The 13331-nt window shown below is 31.2% G+C and overlaps 1 protein-coding gene and 1 pseudogene across 1 annotated transcript; one reads left to right on the top strand and one right to left on the bottom strand.

The window, feature by feature from the left end:
• Positions 1–280: 280 nt before the first annotated feature.
• On the bottom strand, positions 281–7151 carry LOC108726887 (cell division cycle protein 21). Its single transcript, XM_018454707.1, has 11 exons — positions 6808–7151; positions 6448–6713; positions 6097–6227; positions 4685–5187; positions 3925–4099; positions 3408–3842; positions 2554–2672; positions 2311–2475; positions 1940–2221; positions 459–766; positions 281–386 (listed from the first exon to the last, which is right to left on the bottom strand). Exons 1-10 carry the CDS (start codon positions 6850–6852, stop codon positions 524–526), a joined length of 2364 nt encoding a protein of 787 aa, XP_018310209.1. The 5' UTR covers positions 6853–7151; the 3' UTR covers positions 281–386; positions 459–523.
• Positions 7152–8594: 1443 nt separating this feature from the next.
• On the top strand, positions 8595–12152 carry LOC108726889 (ATP-dependent RNA helicase DDX54-like; annotated as a pseudogene).
• The last annotated feature ends 1179 nt before the right edge of the window (positions 12153–13331 follow it).

The raw sequence follows: 13331 nt of genomic DNA on the forward strand, positions 1-13331 counted from the left end.
AGACAATCTTATTTACATTTTTTATTAATAATATATCCGTTCTATTCTTTATGCTTCTAAGAGAGGGCTTCTTTAAATTATCTATTCATCATTTAGTAGTACATATTATCACACAACATTTTGACATCATGAATTTTATTATTACAATATTTTACAGCATATAAAGGGGAAAGATTTCTTCTATCATAAATTTTTATCCCTTCGCAAAATTTAAAAGTCAAATTTGAATTTATTATAACAGAATTGTCATTTAATACAATAATATTGTTTGTTACTCTCGTCAAATTCTTATCAAATAAATCAAACATAAGTCTTAAATTATATTAATAACATTTACAGCTATTGTGGAGACAATGAACATTATATATTGAATTCCTATTTGATTCCTAAAAAGAAGAAGAATAGATTATTTTAATAGCACATAATATTTTCATAGGCATATAAATTTTATAACTTACATAATAAGGTAAAGTAATACATATTACATTATGCTGTATGTATTCGTCAAGTCAGTAATGTGTTCCTAAGATGATTCATCGTTTAATCGACATTGCTGCAACTGATCTTGTAGTTGAGCATATCGCATTTGTAATGAGCGTTCTCGCTCTGTCTGCCTGTTTACATCTTCCATGAGACCATTTATCCTTCTCGGAATCGCCGCCTCTTCCTGTGTTTGCAAAAACTTAAACGTCGATAGTTCGAGATGAGCCTGCTCTATTTGCTCCCACACATCATGTAGCTGCTTCGTTAGCACCTGTGCCCTGGTCTATTTAAGAAATAAAACAATAATTATAATTAATGTTTCAATTTAAAATCTTATCAGGTAAATTTTGATTCAACTAATAAATATAAAATATTTTTTTGAAACTATGTAGGAGAGAGTTGTCGAATGCGTACTGGTTGCCTAAATCGTATCTCATCAATATTTTATATTATTAGTTAATATAGGCAATATTTAATAACAATAATATAAAATATATGAGAAATGAGTAATATAGACAAAAATATAATAGCCTACATTTTGTTTTATGGATGTTAGGGCGTTTTAAAAAATCAAGTACATCTGATATTAATTTTTAATCAACTTATGTAGCTGATAACAACACGATCATCCAATTTTATTAATAATAAAACTAATAATTGATATCAATATAAATATCAAGTGCAAAAATAAATATAAACAAATTTATATATAAGCAAATTTATTTTTGTGTCATTTGTTTTTTTATTTGTTATTTATATAATAATTATAAAATATTTGATTTTCTTCAATAAATTATTAAAATTGGGTATTAATTAATTATTAGGTATTAGTTAATGATTTCTTTTAATAATCTTATATTTCTAATTGTTTTCATTCATAAATTCAATACTTTCAAAGGAAATACAATAAAAAATACTACCTATACGTACGATTTAGTCGACCGGCCTAAATCGTACCTTTTGCAGCATGTTACAAAAAGATTTATAACAAATTAATTGTAATGGTAGAAAGTTAAACATGTAATAATAAGCGTCCAAAACCTCAAGCTACAAATTCTAATGTTCATTTGCATATAAAACAGTGCCAAATGGAAAATATAATAAAAAATAGGTTAAGTGGTATGCATTCGGCAACTTTCCCCTACATAACTTATAAAATATAGTTCTATTATGATAGGCTTTTCTAATAAAGTTAATTGTTTCTAATTTCAGTATTATATAACATACGATATATTAATTCAACTTGTATTATCAAGTACTAATTTCAAAAACGAAATCTTAATTTTTTGTTACATGGAAGTTTTCAAAAATTTATAATGAGAATTTAAATTATTTATCCCAAAGTATTTATGTAATATAAAAATGAAAAACTACGCCCTAATGTTATATAAATCAATGGCAGTGATTTTTATTGTTATATTGAATTCTAAAAAATAATACAGAGTTTTTCACTTACTTGGTAACCTCCGGTCAGAACTTTCAACTTCTTTTCCATCCTTGCAGCGCGTTTAGCTTCCCCTGTCATATGCATACGATTCTCTTCTAATTTTCTCTCGCATGCTTCCACTCTATCTTTTTTTGAGGCTAGCGTTGCGCGGGTGTACCGTTTCTGTGTGTCGAGATATAAAATTTGTGACAAACATTCCTCCCATACAGTAGTGTAGGCATCTAAGCTCAATTCCCCGTGTGCCATTCCTTCCTTTACAACTGCCATCTCGTCGGTTAACATTTTTTTAGCCTAAATTTAAATATTAACAGTGATTTAATAATTGATACGTTAATAATACAAATATGATAAAAAGATATTTTATGATGTTTTATATGTACATTAAAAAGATCGTTCTCTTCAAAAATATCATATGGATGTTGATCCAAATAACCCTGAGCCTGAGCTAACGATATTGCAGTGCTCTTTCGACTTGAATGTGTTGGATTTTGTGACGCATCATAGTGCAACATTGTAATCATTTCTCTTTTTATCAATTCTTCTGCCTAAGAATATAAAACATCAAATAACAAATTAATTCGTAAAAATTTAATGAATATCTTCATATAAAAAAAATTACATACTCTCTGCAAATCAGTCAATGGCGTATCCATGTAAGGTCTTAAAATATTCATATTTATATCCGCAGGTCGTGGTAATTCTCTTTGAATTACTTGCGATCTACGTGCCAATTCTCTTTTTTCTACAAAAAAAAAATTTATTAATAAATTAAATTAAAAAAATATTTTAATCAAAAATAAAACGTAAAAATAAAAATGGGCTATTGGAGCCATATGAAGATTGTTTTTTTTTTTGCGAATATTTATATTATATAATACAATAATATTGTAATATGAGAATTACAATTATATATAATCATCAAACAATGTTTTGACTTTTACTCTGATCTTCAGTGATATTTAAAAATAAAGATTTGAACAAATTATCTAAGTAATACAAATTATCTAACGTAGCAATTTTACATATAAAATTGTCATATATATAAAATTATATATAAAATTAATCTATGGTTATTAATGTTATTATTTAAGTTTATTCCAACAAGTTTTTATGAATAGTTCATAACTGTTTCTTATGTAACTGAAAGATACAGAAATACTTTTTATTATAATTTTATGTAAATAAATTGCAATTGTGCATAAAGAGCTATTATTTGTTGATATTATTTTAAATGTATTACCAGGTTGGTATGCTATAGGCTCTAGATAAAAAAATAACCTGCATATGACTCTATTATAAATAAATATTATATTCATTTTTATTCTTAAGTTTTATTAAAGAATTAAATTGAGCCGCCACATTATATAATATTAATTGTTTAATCAAAGAGTTTCGGCAAAGGATAAAATCATCAGTTTGGAAAATCCTCTCAAGGCTATAATGCAAAGCTATTAATGAATTGTTTTAATGGATTTACTTTCTTCTAATAATTCCTGACTCGCATCGATATCCGCTTGATCCTCGATTATCTCAGTTGCAGGCGCACTAGTACTTTCCTCGTTTACTTCTCCATCAAAGATATCTATCTCATAATCGTTACACGGCGCCGGTAAAGAACTCAGTACCGCGCGCAACGAGTTCTTTGCCTGCGTCTGTATGAGTGGAGTTTCTGAGCCGTCTAGATTTTCATCTGGATTTATATTAAGTTTATCGCGAACAGGTGTTGTCGCGAAAACTCCATTTTGCGTTCGTACTGATGCTCCGCCTGGTGTGTTAAACGAATTCATGGGTGTTCCATCGCTGCGTTGAGATCTAAATGGAGTAGCCAAAATTGTATTCGGCGTTGCGATCACATTGGTAGGAGGCACAACGCCGGTAAAATCAGGATTATTCAGTGGAGTGTTCAACCCGCCTAAAAGAAAATATTTATGGAGTCAAATAGAGTATAGTTTAACAACATGCTCAATTGTAAAGTTTTACAATTATATTTTAACCTTTTAGTGGTGTGTCCACGTGTATAAGAGCCATGACATTTTGAGCTTCTTGTAATATTCTGTCTGTAACGGCTGGAGTACGAGGTGTTGCTGATGCATTTGTAGGCAAAGAATAATCAGCCAATAAACTGTCAGAGAGTGTAATACCGCTTTCAGTGGCAACTTCTCGTGCAACCTATAACAATATATTAATACTTTGCCACATGGATTTTTATAATCGATCCCTTGACACATTAATGGCTCATTGTAGAAGGCCCATAACTCTCACAAAATAAGTTGCTATCACCTAAAATTTAATGTTTTCCAAAATATTTATGAATATTTGACCAATGTTCGTAAAAAATATAGACGGCGTTGGAATGATAAATATCACTCCACGTGTATAAATGTAAATATATGCATATTTGTAGATACATATTTGTCATCGCTATTAATTTATACATTTTTATAATATAATTTTAAATAAATATTTGGCATTTTTTAAAATAAATTTTCCAATAAAACGTTTTTTTAAATAAACATTTTTGGTTAGGTTAATAGTCTTCTTCAAAATTCACAATACAATATATAAAATTAATAGTGTATTCGATTTATATATATAAATGGCAGTAAATAGGAAATGTGTTGAAATTGATGCATGCAATATCTTAGACCCACATCCAATTATAGATACACATGATAGTGTTAAGCGATAAGTGGTGCAAGAATAAAAAACAAGTCCATAATTTTCAGTATAAAAAAAGTTAATTAAAGGACATACTTCCGAAGCTCTACCAAGCTTCACGACTTGCTGTAATTCTTGATCAGAGATCTGTGGTTCTGGCAAAACTAATTTACTCCTTTTCTTTACAGGCTCTTCATTGTTGAGCATACCCATAGGTATATCATTTTCTTTACGCTGTTTCAATTTCTGTTTATCTTTCCTGCGCTCCATTTCCTCCTTTTCTTGTCGGAGTTCACCGTCTAGGTGTTGTTGCCTCATTCTGGAAAAATCGATCGCCAAAGGATCAACATGCTCATTGGAAGTGTCATAGAAACCTGATGCAGGTCGTTTCTCAAACGGTATCTCTGTATTATAATTGACACCGCGTTTGCGTTTGTTCTTTTGAGACACAGTAATACCAGCAGCTCTTAATTCTCTACGCTTCTGTAAAGCTGCGAGCCTGCGTGCCTCTTCTAATTGTTTTTCACGTGCTTTACGTTTAGCCTTCTTGCCCTGAGTATTTGCTAGCCTAGCACGTGCCTCAGACAGCATCTCCAATTCTGTGAACAAATACAATATCATTGAAAATTTACAGTTGCTTTGTTATAAACTATATATAACAATATAATTATATTCTGATGTAAAATATATGATAAATGTGTTAATAACACAGTTAGCTTTCCATTTATGTGAATGCCATGTTTTACTAGCACAATTGTTAACTATGTACTGCCAAAGGCAGTTCATACGATATCAATCTTCTCAAATTTATTGAAACACAGAATCTGGAAATTCCGTGTTTAAACCACAACCTCATATAAGCGATGGGAAATAAATTGGAATACAAGATGAAATTCGTCGGACACATTCCAAATATGTGAAAAACTAAAGAAAGCTTATAAAATAAATTTAACGAGCATGCATATGTAAATTGTAGCCATGTTAAAAGAAATAACTTAGATTTATATTTGTGAATTTTATATTTTTGACTTTATATACTGAGGATGGCCTAATCTGAGGCCGAAACGTTTATATTTTTATTTATTGTAATTCTTAATGTATTTATCTTAAAACAAGTTTCGCTGAAAAACAACGAGCGTTCATGGTAGATGCTCTCAATTTCTCCGTTTCAATATTGACCACGTATTTATTTATTGTTTATGTATTTTATACTTAGATAATGTCATTACTTGCTTACTTTGGTAACAAAGTTATCGCATAACAACACAGGTTTTAAAATCTCATTTTTAATGTGAGTTAACAAGACTCAGTAAAGCACACATCTTGAGTTTGTACAGAGTATAGGTAAAAACTCAGTTCAATCTCACTTAGGTTTCAGAATGAAAAAGAATATGCATTCAACTGAATTATGACATCATAAATGAGAAATATCCGAGTTTTAATGTAAATGGAAAACAACTAATATCTTTAATTATAACCTTATTAAACCTTATTAATAAACAACCTACCATCTTCATCCATATCTTTAGGATCTGGTCTCGCTGGTTTGGTTTCAGGATTGGGATCAATTTCGCCAGGTTTAAGTTTACGAGGATCATCTACGGCATCATCTCCTTCTTCTTTCTTTTGCGCTTGATCACTGAAATAATTCAAGTGGTAACGCAATATATTGATTAGAGTAAATCGTTTAATGTCCATTTCTATCAATGTAGATTAGCTTTAATCTTGGTTCAACTTACTCTTCATCTTTTTCTAATTCTTAAAACTAGAAAAAAATGAAGAATTTGTTGAACTGAGATTAAAATTAAATCACATTGGTAGAAATAGGCGTTACTCAAATAAAGCCTGATGTTACTCACAGTAAATATTCATATCGTTCTAAACATTGGGCAGCTGTTCGACCAATGATGGGCGCAATTGTTCGCCACTGTGTGGGCATCAACTTTGCAAGGTGAAGAAGCTTTTCGTCTTCTTCCCGACTCCATTCAGTTTTTTTTATGCTAGGATCCAGCCATTCAAACCAACGGGCTTTACATTGCTTAGCTGATTTTCTGTGTAGTAAGGAGGCAATTCTACTCCATTGATTTTTACCATATTTCATTACAGCAGCTTTCAAAATTTCATCCTAAAAACAATGAATTTTTTTCATTTAATAAAATTATTCACACAACATGCACATATATAAATCTTTAGGTTAGAAAATATCATATATCATTTACCTCAGTGTTCCGCCAGACACCACCCTTTATCATAATACGCGGCATTTTTTACTTCTATTTGTAAAGTATATTTTTAATGTTAAAAAATATACGAAAAAGCTTTCCTTCTCGATTTTATGCTGGCACTGGTCGACTAGGTGAAGACCATTCCTGGCGATGCCGCGGTTCGCAAATCAGAACGAAAGTGACTAAGCGCAATCAAGTGATGCCGAAAAACCTCACTCACGCTCGTACTCCACTGCACTGCTCTATAAACAAACCGAAACAAATTGCAACAGACACATATTAAAATGCGTATATTTTAATACTAGAAAAGGATTTTCAAATCTATAAAAGAGGAAGAAAGTAATTATACAAAAATTATTGCGTTTAGTCAGTAATACAAACGATTTTAGGATCCCCTTAAACGACACGTTTCCGGTACGTCCGTAGTTTTATGGAAAGCCGCCATAACATCGTATGTATGAGGCAGATCTCCATTCATTTTTGAGGTTATGTGAGATTACAGTTCTGTTCCATGTGACGTTTGTTTTAATTTGGATTTATAACAGAATTAAGACTTTAAAAGTAAGATTGTACATAATTAAAAAAATATATTAATAGCATATTATAAGAGTATTGATTAATTTAAGAAAAATTAAAAAATATTAAAAATATATAATATTTATATATATAGATTTAATATAAAATATGCTAAATTGGTACAGTATACATATCACTTATGCTTGTAGGGATTGTGGCACAGAGATTACGTGGTTGCTCTGTATTTAAAATACTTTTATTTAAGAAACAGTATTTGTAAGACAATTGTATTTTGTTTTTCAACGGAGCACATGTAAATATTTTGTATTTCATATTTCATGGGAATACATAAAAGTATTTTGTATTTCAAATATTAAGATTGACAATCAATTGTATTATTTGAATTACAAAATACAAAACCTTTCAATCTTTTTATTTTAAATACAAAATACATAATACTTTTATGTGCTCTGTTGAAATACAAAATACAAAATAAACTTGTATTGCAAAACAAGTGAAATAAAAGTATTTCAAATACATATCCAGTTCTGAATCTATGCCAAAGATCCAGGTTTATATCGATTTAGAACATATATATCAAATTTTATTTGATGATCATCTCTTACGACATGGAAAGCAGTGGTAAATCACAGAGTATCTGATTTTTATCTTTAAGAGATCAAATTTAAATATTATAATAGAACTGTTGTTTAATATAATAACTCATTCCATCTACCTTTGTCATATACCTCTTGTAACTCGACTGTTCGGAATTTGTATTAAAGAACTAGTTCTGTTTGATAGTTGATTAAGGGCCACTGTCACCAAGCTCAGTTAACTTAACTGGCCAGTTAGTCCATCGGAATTGACCAATCGCATTTGTCATTTTGTTTGCTTCAAATATTTTCTATAAGGAGCGAGACTTGTTAATCGTCCCGAATGCCTTATTTTAGACGCTAGCACGGATGAACGCGTGGACAGCACGTGCCGAATTCCAATCTCCAGATCGCTCAAAGGTTGAAAACTTTTTTCAAGGTTTACCTTTACTCGAGCGATCAAGAGACTTCTCGGCGGAATATAATTTCTGAAGACTCGATACAATATCAATGTAGAATTCTGAACAAGTTCTTTTATATCAGTGGATAAATATAAAAGAGATCACTGTATCTCTGACAAGAGACAACAGAGTTGAGAGAGATATTTATATAATATAACATATACATTGTATTAATAAAATTGTTTTATTTTTTGCAGTCTACAACAAGATGAGTGATGATAATTCTGATGGATTTGCTGATTCAAATACGATTAGTGTCATCAGTGACAATGATGATGATGATGAAGATAATGAAATTGCTTGTATTCCATATAAAAGAAAGATTTCCAAGAAATCTGGAGGATCTCTATTTCAATATATAGGTTTGTTCGCGTTGTTTACACTTTTGGCACTCGGCATCTTCACTTTCTTTCTTTTCAAGGCCAAATATACATCTACCTCATTTTAAGTGCAAAAATATTTGGGGATTTCATGCAACGCAAACAGACCTTATGGCTCTTAGTTTTCCAGTACTGAAAGGGATCCTCAAACGTGGATACAAAATACCTACACCTATATATTATACAAAGAAAGGTTATTAAAAAACATGTATATTCTACAAGCAAATATAGTTTACACACACACACACACACACACACATTTTGAGATTATAACTTTCTTAAACCTTGATTAACATTAATGTAAAATTTATTTTTCGTAGACTATACCATTGGCTCTCGAGAAAAGAGATGTAGTAGCAATGGTTAGGACAAATAGCGGAAAGACTGCTTGCTTTTTAATTCCTTTGTTTGAAAAACTCAAGGCAAGGCAAGCAAAAACAGGTGCATGTGCATTGATACTATCGCCTACACGTGAGCTGGCACTGCAGACATTAGTTCATAAAGGAAGTTCATAAAGGAATTAGGAAGATTTACAGGATTGAAGTCAGCAGTGATACTGGGAGGTGACAGTATGGATAATCAGTTTAGTGCAATTCATGGAAATCCTGACATCATTGTAGCTACTCCAGGCAGATTTCTGCATGTATGTGTGGAGATTATTGTTTTTGATGAGGCTGATAGGTAATAGTTTCTTCTTTCTCATGATATAATTTTTAATATTTGCATTTATGTGAAGTGATAATTGCGTTATAGGTTATTTAAAATGGGTTTTGGAGAACAGATACAAGCAATTGTAAATAGATTACCAGAATCACGTTAGACACTATTGTTTTCTACTACTTTGCCTAAGATTCTAGTAGATTTTACAAAAGCTGGTCTAAGTGATCCAGTTTTACTTCGTTTGGATGTTGAAAGTAAGCTGCCTGAAGGATTGACATTATCTTTTATTACGTGTCGCCCTGAAGAAAAATTAGCCGTACTTCTAAGCTTACTAAAAAGAATTATTAAGCCCGAGTCGCAAACAATTATATTTGCGGAAACTATGCATCATGTAGAATACATGTATATTCATCAGGTAATCATCAATGTATATGCTTGCCTTTTAAATATATTTTATAAATACTTTGGCAATCGAATAATAACATTATAAAATATTTGTAGATATTAGATAAAGCGGATATATCTAACACTTTCATTTATTCGAATCTGGATCCTTCTGGGCGTAAAATAAACGCGGCTAAATTTCAAGTCGGTAAAGTGAGAGTTCTCATAGTGACAGATGTTGCCGCTAGAGGAATAGATATACCACATCTCGACTGTGTAATTAATTTTAATTTTCCTGCAAAATCTAAACTTTTCGTACACAGAGTAGGTATGTTCTTTTGTAATTGTTTCTTAATTATTATTAAAACACACAGGCACTTTTGACTGATTATAATTATTTACTCTGCAGGGCGATGTGCTCGAGCTGGACGTGTTGGAACGGCATATAATATTGTGAGCTCGGATGAACATCCTTATCTCTTAGATTTGCATCTCTTTCTTGGTCGATCTTTAACAATAGTGCCAACTACAGAAACCGATGAAAATGTAGAATATGCTGTAGGAAAATTGCCACAAGCCATGATAGAGGAAGAATTAGCTGAATTAATAAATTGGCACAATACTTCTACTGATTTGGTAAGCATACTGTGAGCATATCTACGTTGATAAATAAATTAGTATAATTCAATCTTTTTTGTTGCATTTAATGAATATGTGTGTTTTCAGATAAATATGCGAAAAGTATGCAACAACGCCTATCAGCAATACATTAGATCGCGACCAAGTGCTTCGACAGAAAGTGTCAAAAGAATTAAAGAGCTTCGCATAAATGAAGCCGGAATTTTACCCCAGTATTCTGATGCTTTTTACATTAATACAGCGGATCTAATATCTAAGATGAAAAATTATAGACCGCAAGGAGTGAGTAGGACGCCTTATATACATAATAAAACATGCTTCAATATCTAAATTTAATATCTAAATCTAAATATCGCTTTTAATATCTAAATCTTTTAACAGACGATATTTGAAATTGGCACGAAGACAAATTCAACCGATTATCAAGTGATGAAAGTAAAACGAATGTTTCATAAGGAAAATATTCTTAATTTCCGTAAAAAGATGGAAGAACATAAAATCGATAAAATCAATATGGCATCAGGTAGATGTTATGATAGCAATATATACTTAAATACCGTATATATGTGACAATATTTACGTTAAACTTTTTAATTTTTGTAGAATTATCTCAAAAAGTCAATCTACCATCCAGTAACACGGAAGAAATTAATGCTGCATTTAGAACGGTGGTAGTTCCAAAGAAAATAAGTAGTGACGATTTATATAAACTTTCAAAGAAGAAGAAACGTTTAACGAAACGGGATGAAGAATATTATATACCTTACTCTGCATCAGATAAACATACGGAGGATGGGTAAGAATCGCTATATTTCGGTTTTTATAACTTATTTTTTTAAATTATTACAAAAAAGAATTAAAATTATTATTAATATATATTTTAATTCATTAAAAATAAATATATAATTTTAAAAATATTTTTAATTTTCTATTATTGTTTATTCTACGTTTGTTTATCTTATAGTTTAGCAGTTAACACGTTTGCCACTGAAGTTGACAAGGCGCAGATGGATTTAACAGCTGATAATGAAGAGAGTCAACATCTTCAAACGCAATTGAAAAAATGGGATAGGAAAAGGAAGAAAATGATCACCATCGAGAGGGTATATACATTAGCTTATACATCATTTCTATTTATCATGAAACATGAATATACATATATTCTGCATTATATCAACAGGACCCGAAGGCGAAAAAAATACGCACTGAATCGGGAGTATGGATATCTGCTACGTACAAAACAAATCGTTACAATGTGTGGAAGGAGAAGAGTAAATCGACGAAAACGACAGCGAAGATGATAGCGAGGAAGAACCTTCACAATCGAAAAATTGTAAATTAACATGATCGCATTAATTGCAAAAATATATTTCATCTGAATTAATCTAAACAATGCACTACATATATTTAATTGATGCATCTAAAAACATTTCTTTTATAAATTTTTATTTCCGTGCATTTAATTTGTTCTAAACATCACTCATTAAAATAATTGGCGTACTTCACTTACATGTTTCAGTACGAGCTACTGCAAATACGCATTTGCGCGGCACAACCAGAAGTTTAAAGACAAGATTAAAATAAAGAACGAGCTGAAGTGACCCGAACAAGTCTTGAAGGCACACAAACTTCTGGAGAAAAAACGCCAGAAAAATGGCAGAAAAAGAAATAAAGGTCAAAAGAACCGTACAAGGAAACATTAAGACATTTTTGATGTTCAAAGTACATTATCATTATAATACAATTTATTTTATGCATTAGTTTCTCTCGGTTAATTACCACTTCTCCTCTTGCACTACTCCCATTACTCATATTTGTCATGTAATCAACACAATAAGCTAGAATGGAGAAACGAGTGAAAGTCAGAAGATACTACACGTAGTAGAAATAGTTACTATAATTAAAAGTATATTTTATATCAAAGTTATAATTTCAAACGACGATCTATCTTTATGATTAAGAATATATAATCGCAATATAATTTGATAATTTGAGGTGTAACAGTTTTAGCGCACGTGATATAAATTTTAATATATATATAATAAAGCGTGACATAATACATATTATGCATGACACAAATACAACGCATCGGCTAAAAATAATCACAAACGGTTCGATAATATCTCTCGAGAGCACAGTGACCTTATAAGCAGGTGTTGTGTGATTTAGGACGTTTGGCCTTGCATCATCATCGTCATAATAACATAGTGACTGGGTTGCACAATTGTGGGCCTCCCGTAAGGCAAGGTATTACGAAGACTTCGCTAAGCGTTTGCCTTCGCGCGAAGCCTTAAGAAATTTCCGCGTCATCGAGGGAGCTCGCAATTTCCCATTCTATGAGGAAGGAAAAAAAACCTGGATCGGTGCGATCGTAAATTTTGTTGAGAGTTAAATTAACCATCGGAGAAAATTTACCTCTGAGCGTTACGAGAATCACGGGACGGCTACATGACGAGGCAGAAGATCTGCATGCATAAGCAGCTTCTGTGAGAGCGTTGGCTACTCTCCACTCGAAGGTATCTTAAAAAAATTTTCAGTATATTAAATTCATTATATTATTATGTGACATACCAAATTATAAAGATATTCGTGTCGCGTAAAATGAAGAGCGGAATAACAATGCGCAGCAATGTAGTTATATTGTCATTGTACATACCGGTAGTATATTAATGATAACAAGTTGTCGCGACATTATATCTTTCCGATTATCTGAAATGTGGCTTTATCACATCGACTTTTCTATCGCATCCGTCGCGCGGCAATGTTTTCTCGATAATTAAAGATATCAATAACCAACACAGAATACTTTCAGTCACAAAGAGGCACGGCTATCTCCTCGCGGAGATTATACGAGGTCGTTTGAAAAGTCCGTGCAAAAATAA

Source organism: Mycetomoellerius zeteki, unplaced genomic scaffold (assembly GCF_001594055.1).
Source record: "Mycetomoellerius zeteki isolate Tzet28-1 unplaced genomic scaffold, Tzet1.0 scaffold446, whole genome shotgun sequence".
Classification (NCBI taxonomy): Eukaryota; Metazoa; Arthropoda; class Insecta; order Hymenoptera; family Formicidae; genus Mycetomoellerius; species Mycetomoellerius zeteki.

Excerpts from the sequence above, each read along its gene's own strand:
- LOC108726887 (XM_018454707.1), bottom strand. The coding sequence starts at position 6,852 with ATGCCGCGTATTATGATAAAGGGTGGTGTCTGGCGGAACACTGAG. Across the intron at positions 6,714-6,807 it reads GTGTCTGGCGGAACACTGAG|GATGAAATTTTGAAAGCTGC; the intron begins GTAAATGATATA and ends CATTGTTTTTAG. Across the intron at positions 767-1,939 it reads TTCTGACCGGAGGTTACCAA|ACCAGGGCACAGGTGCTAAC; the intron begins GTAAGTGAAAAA and ends TTTCTTAAATAG.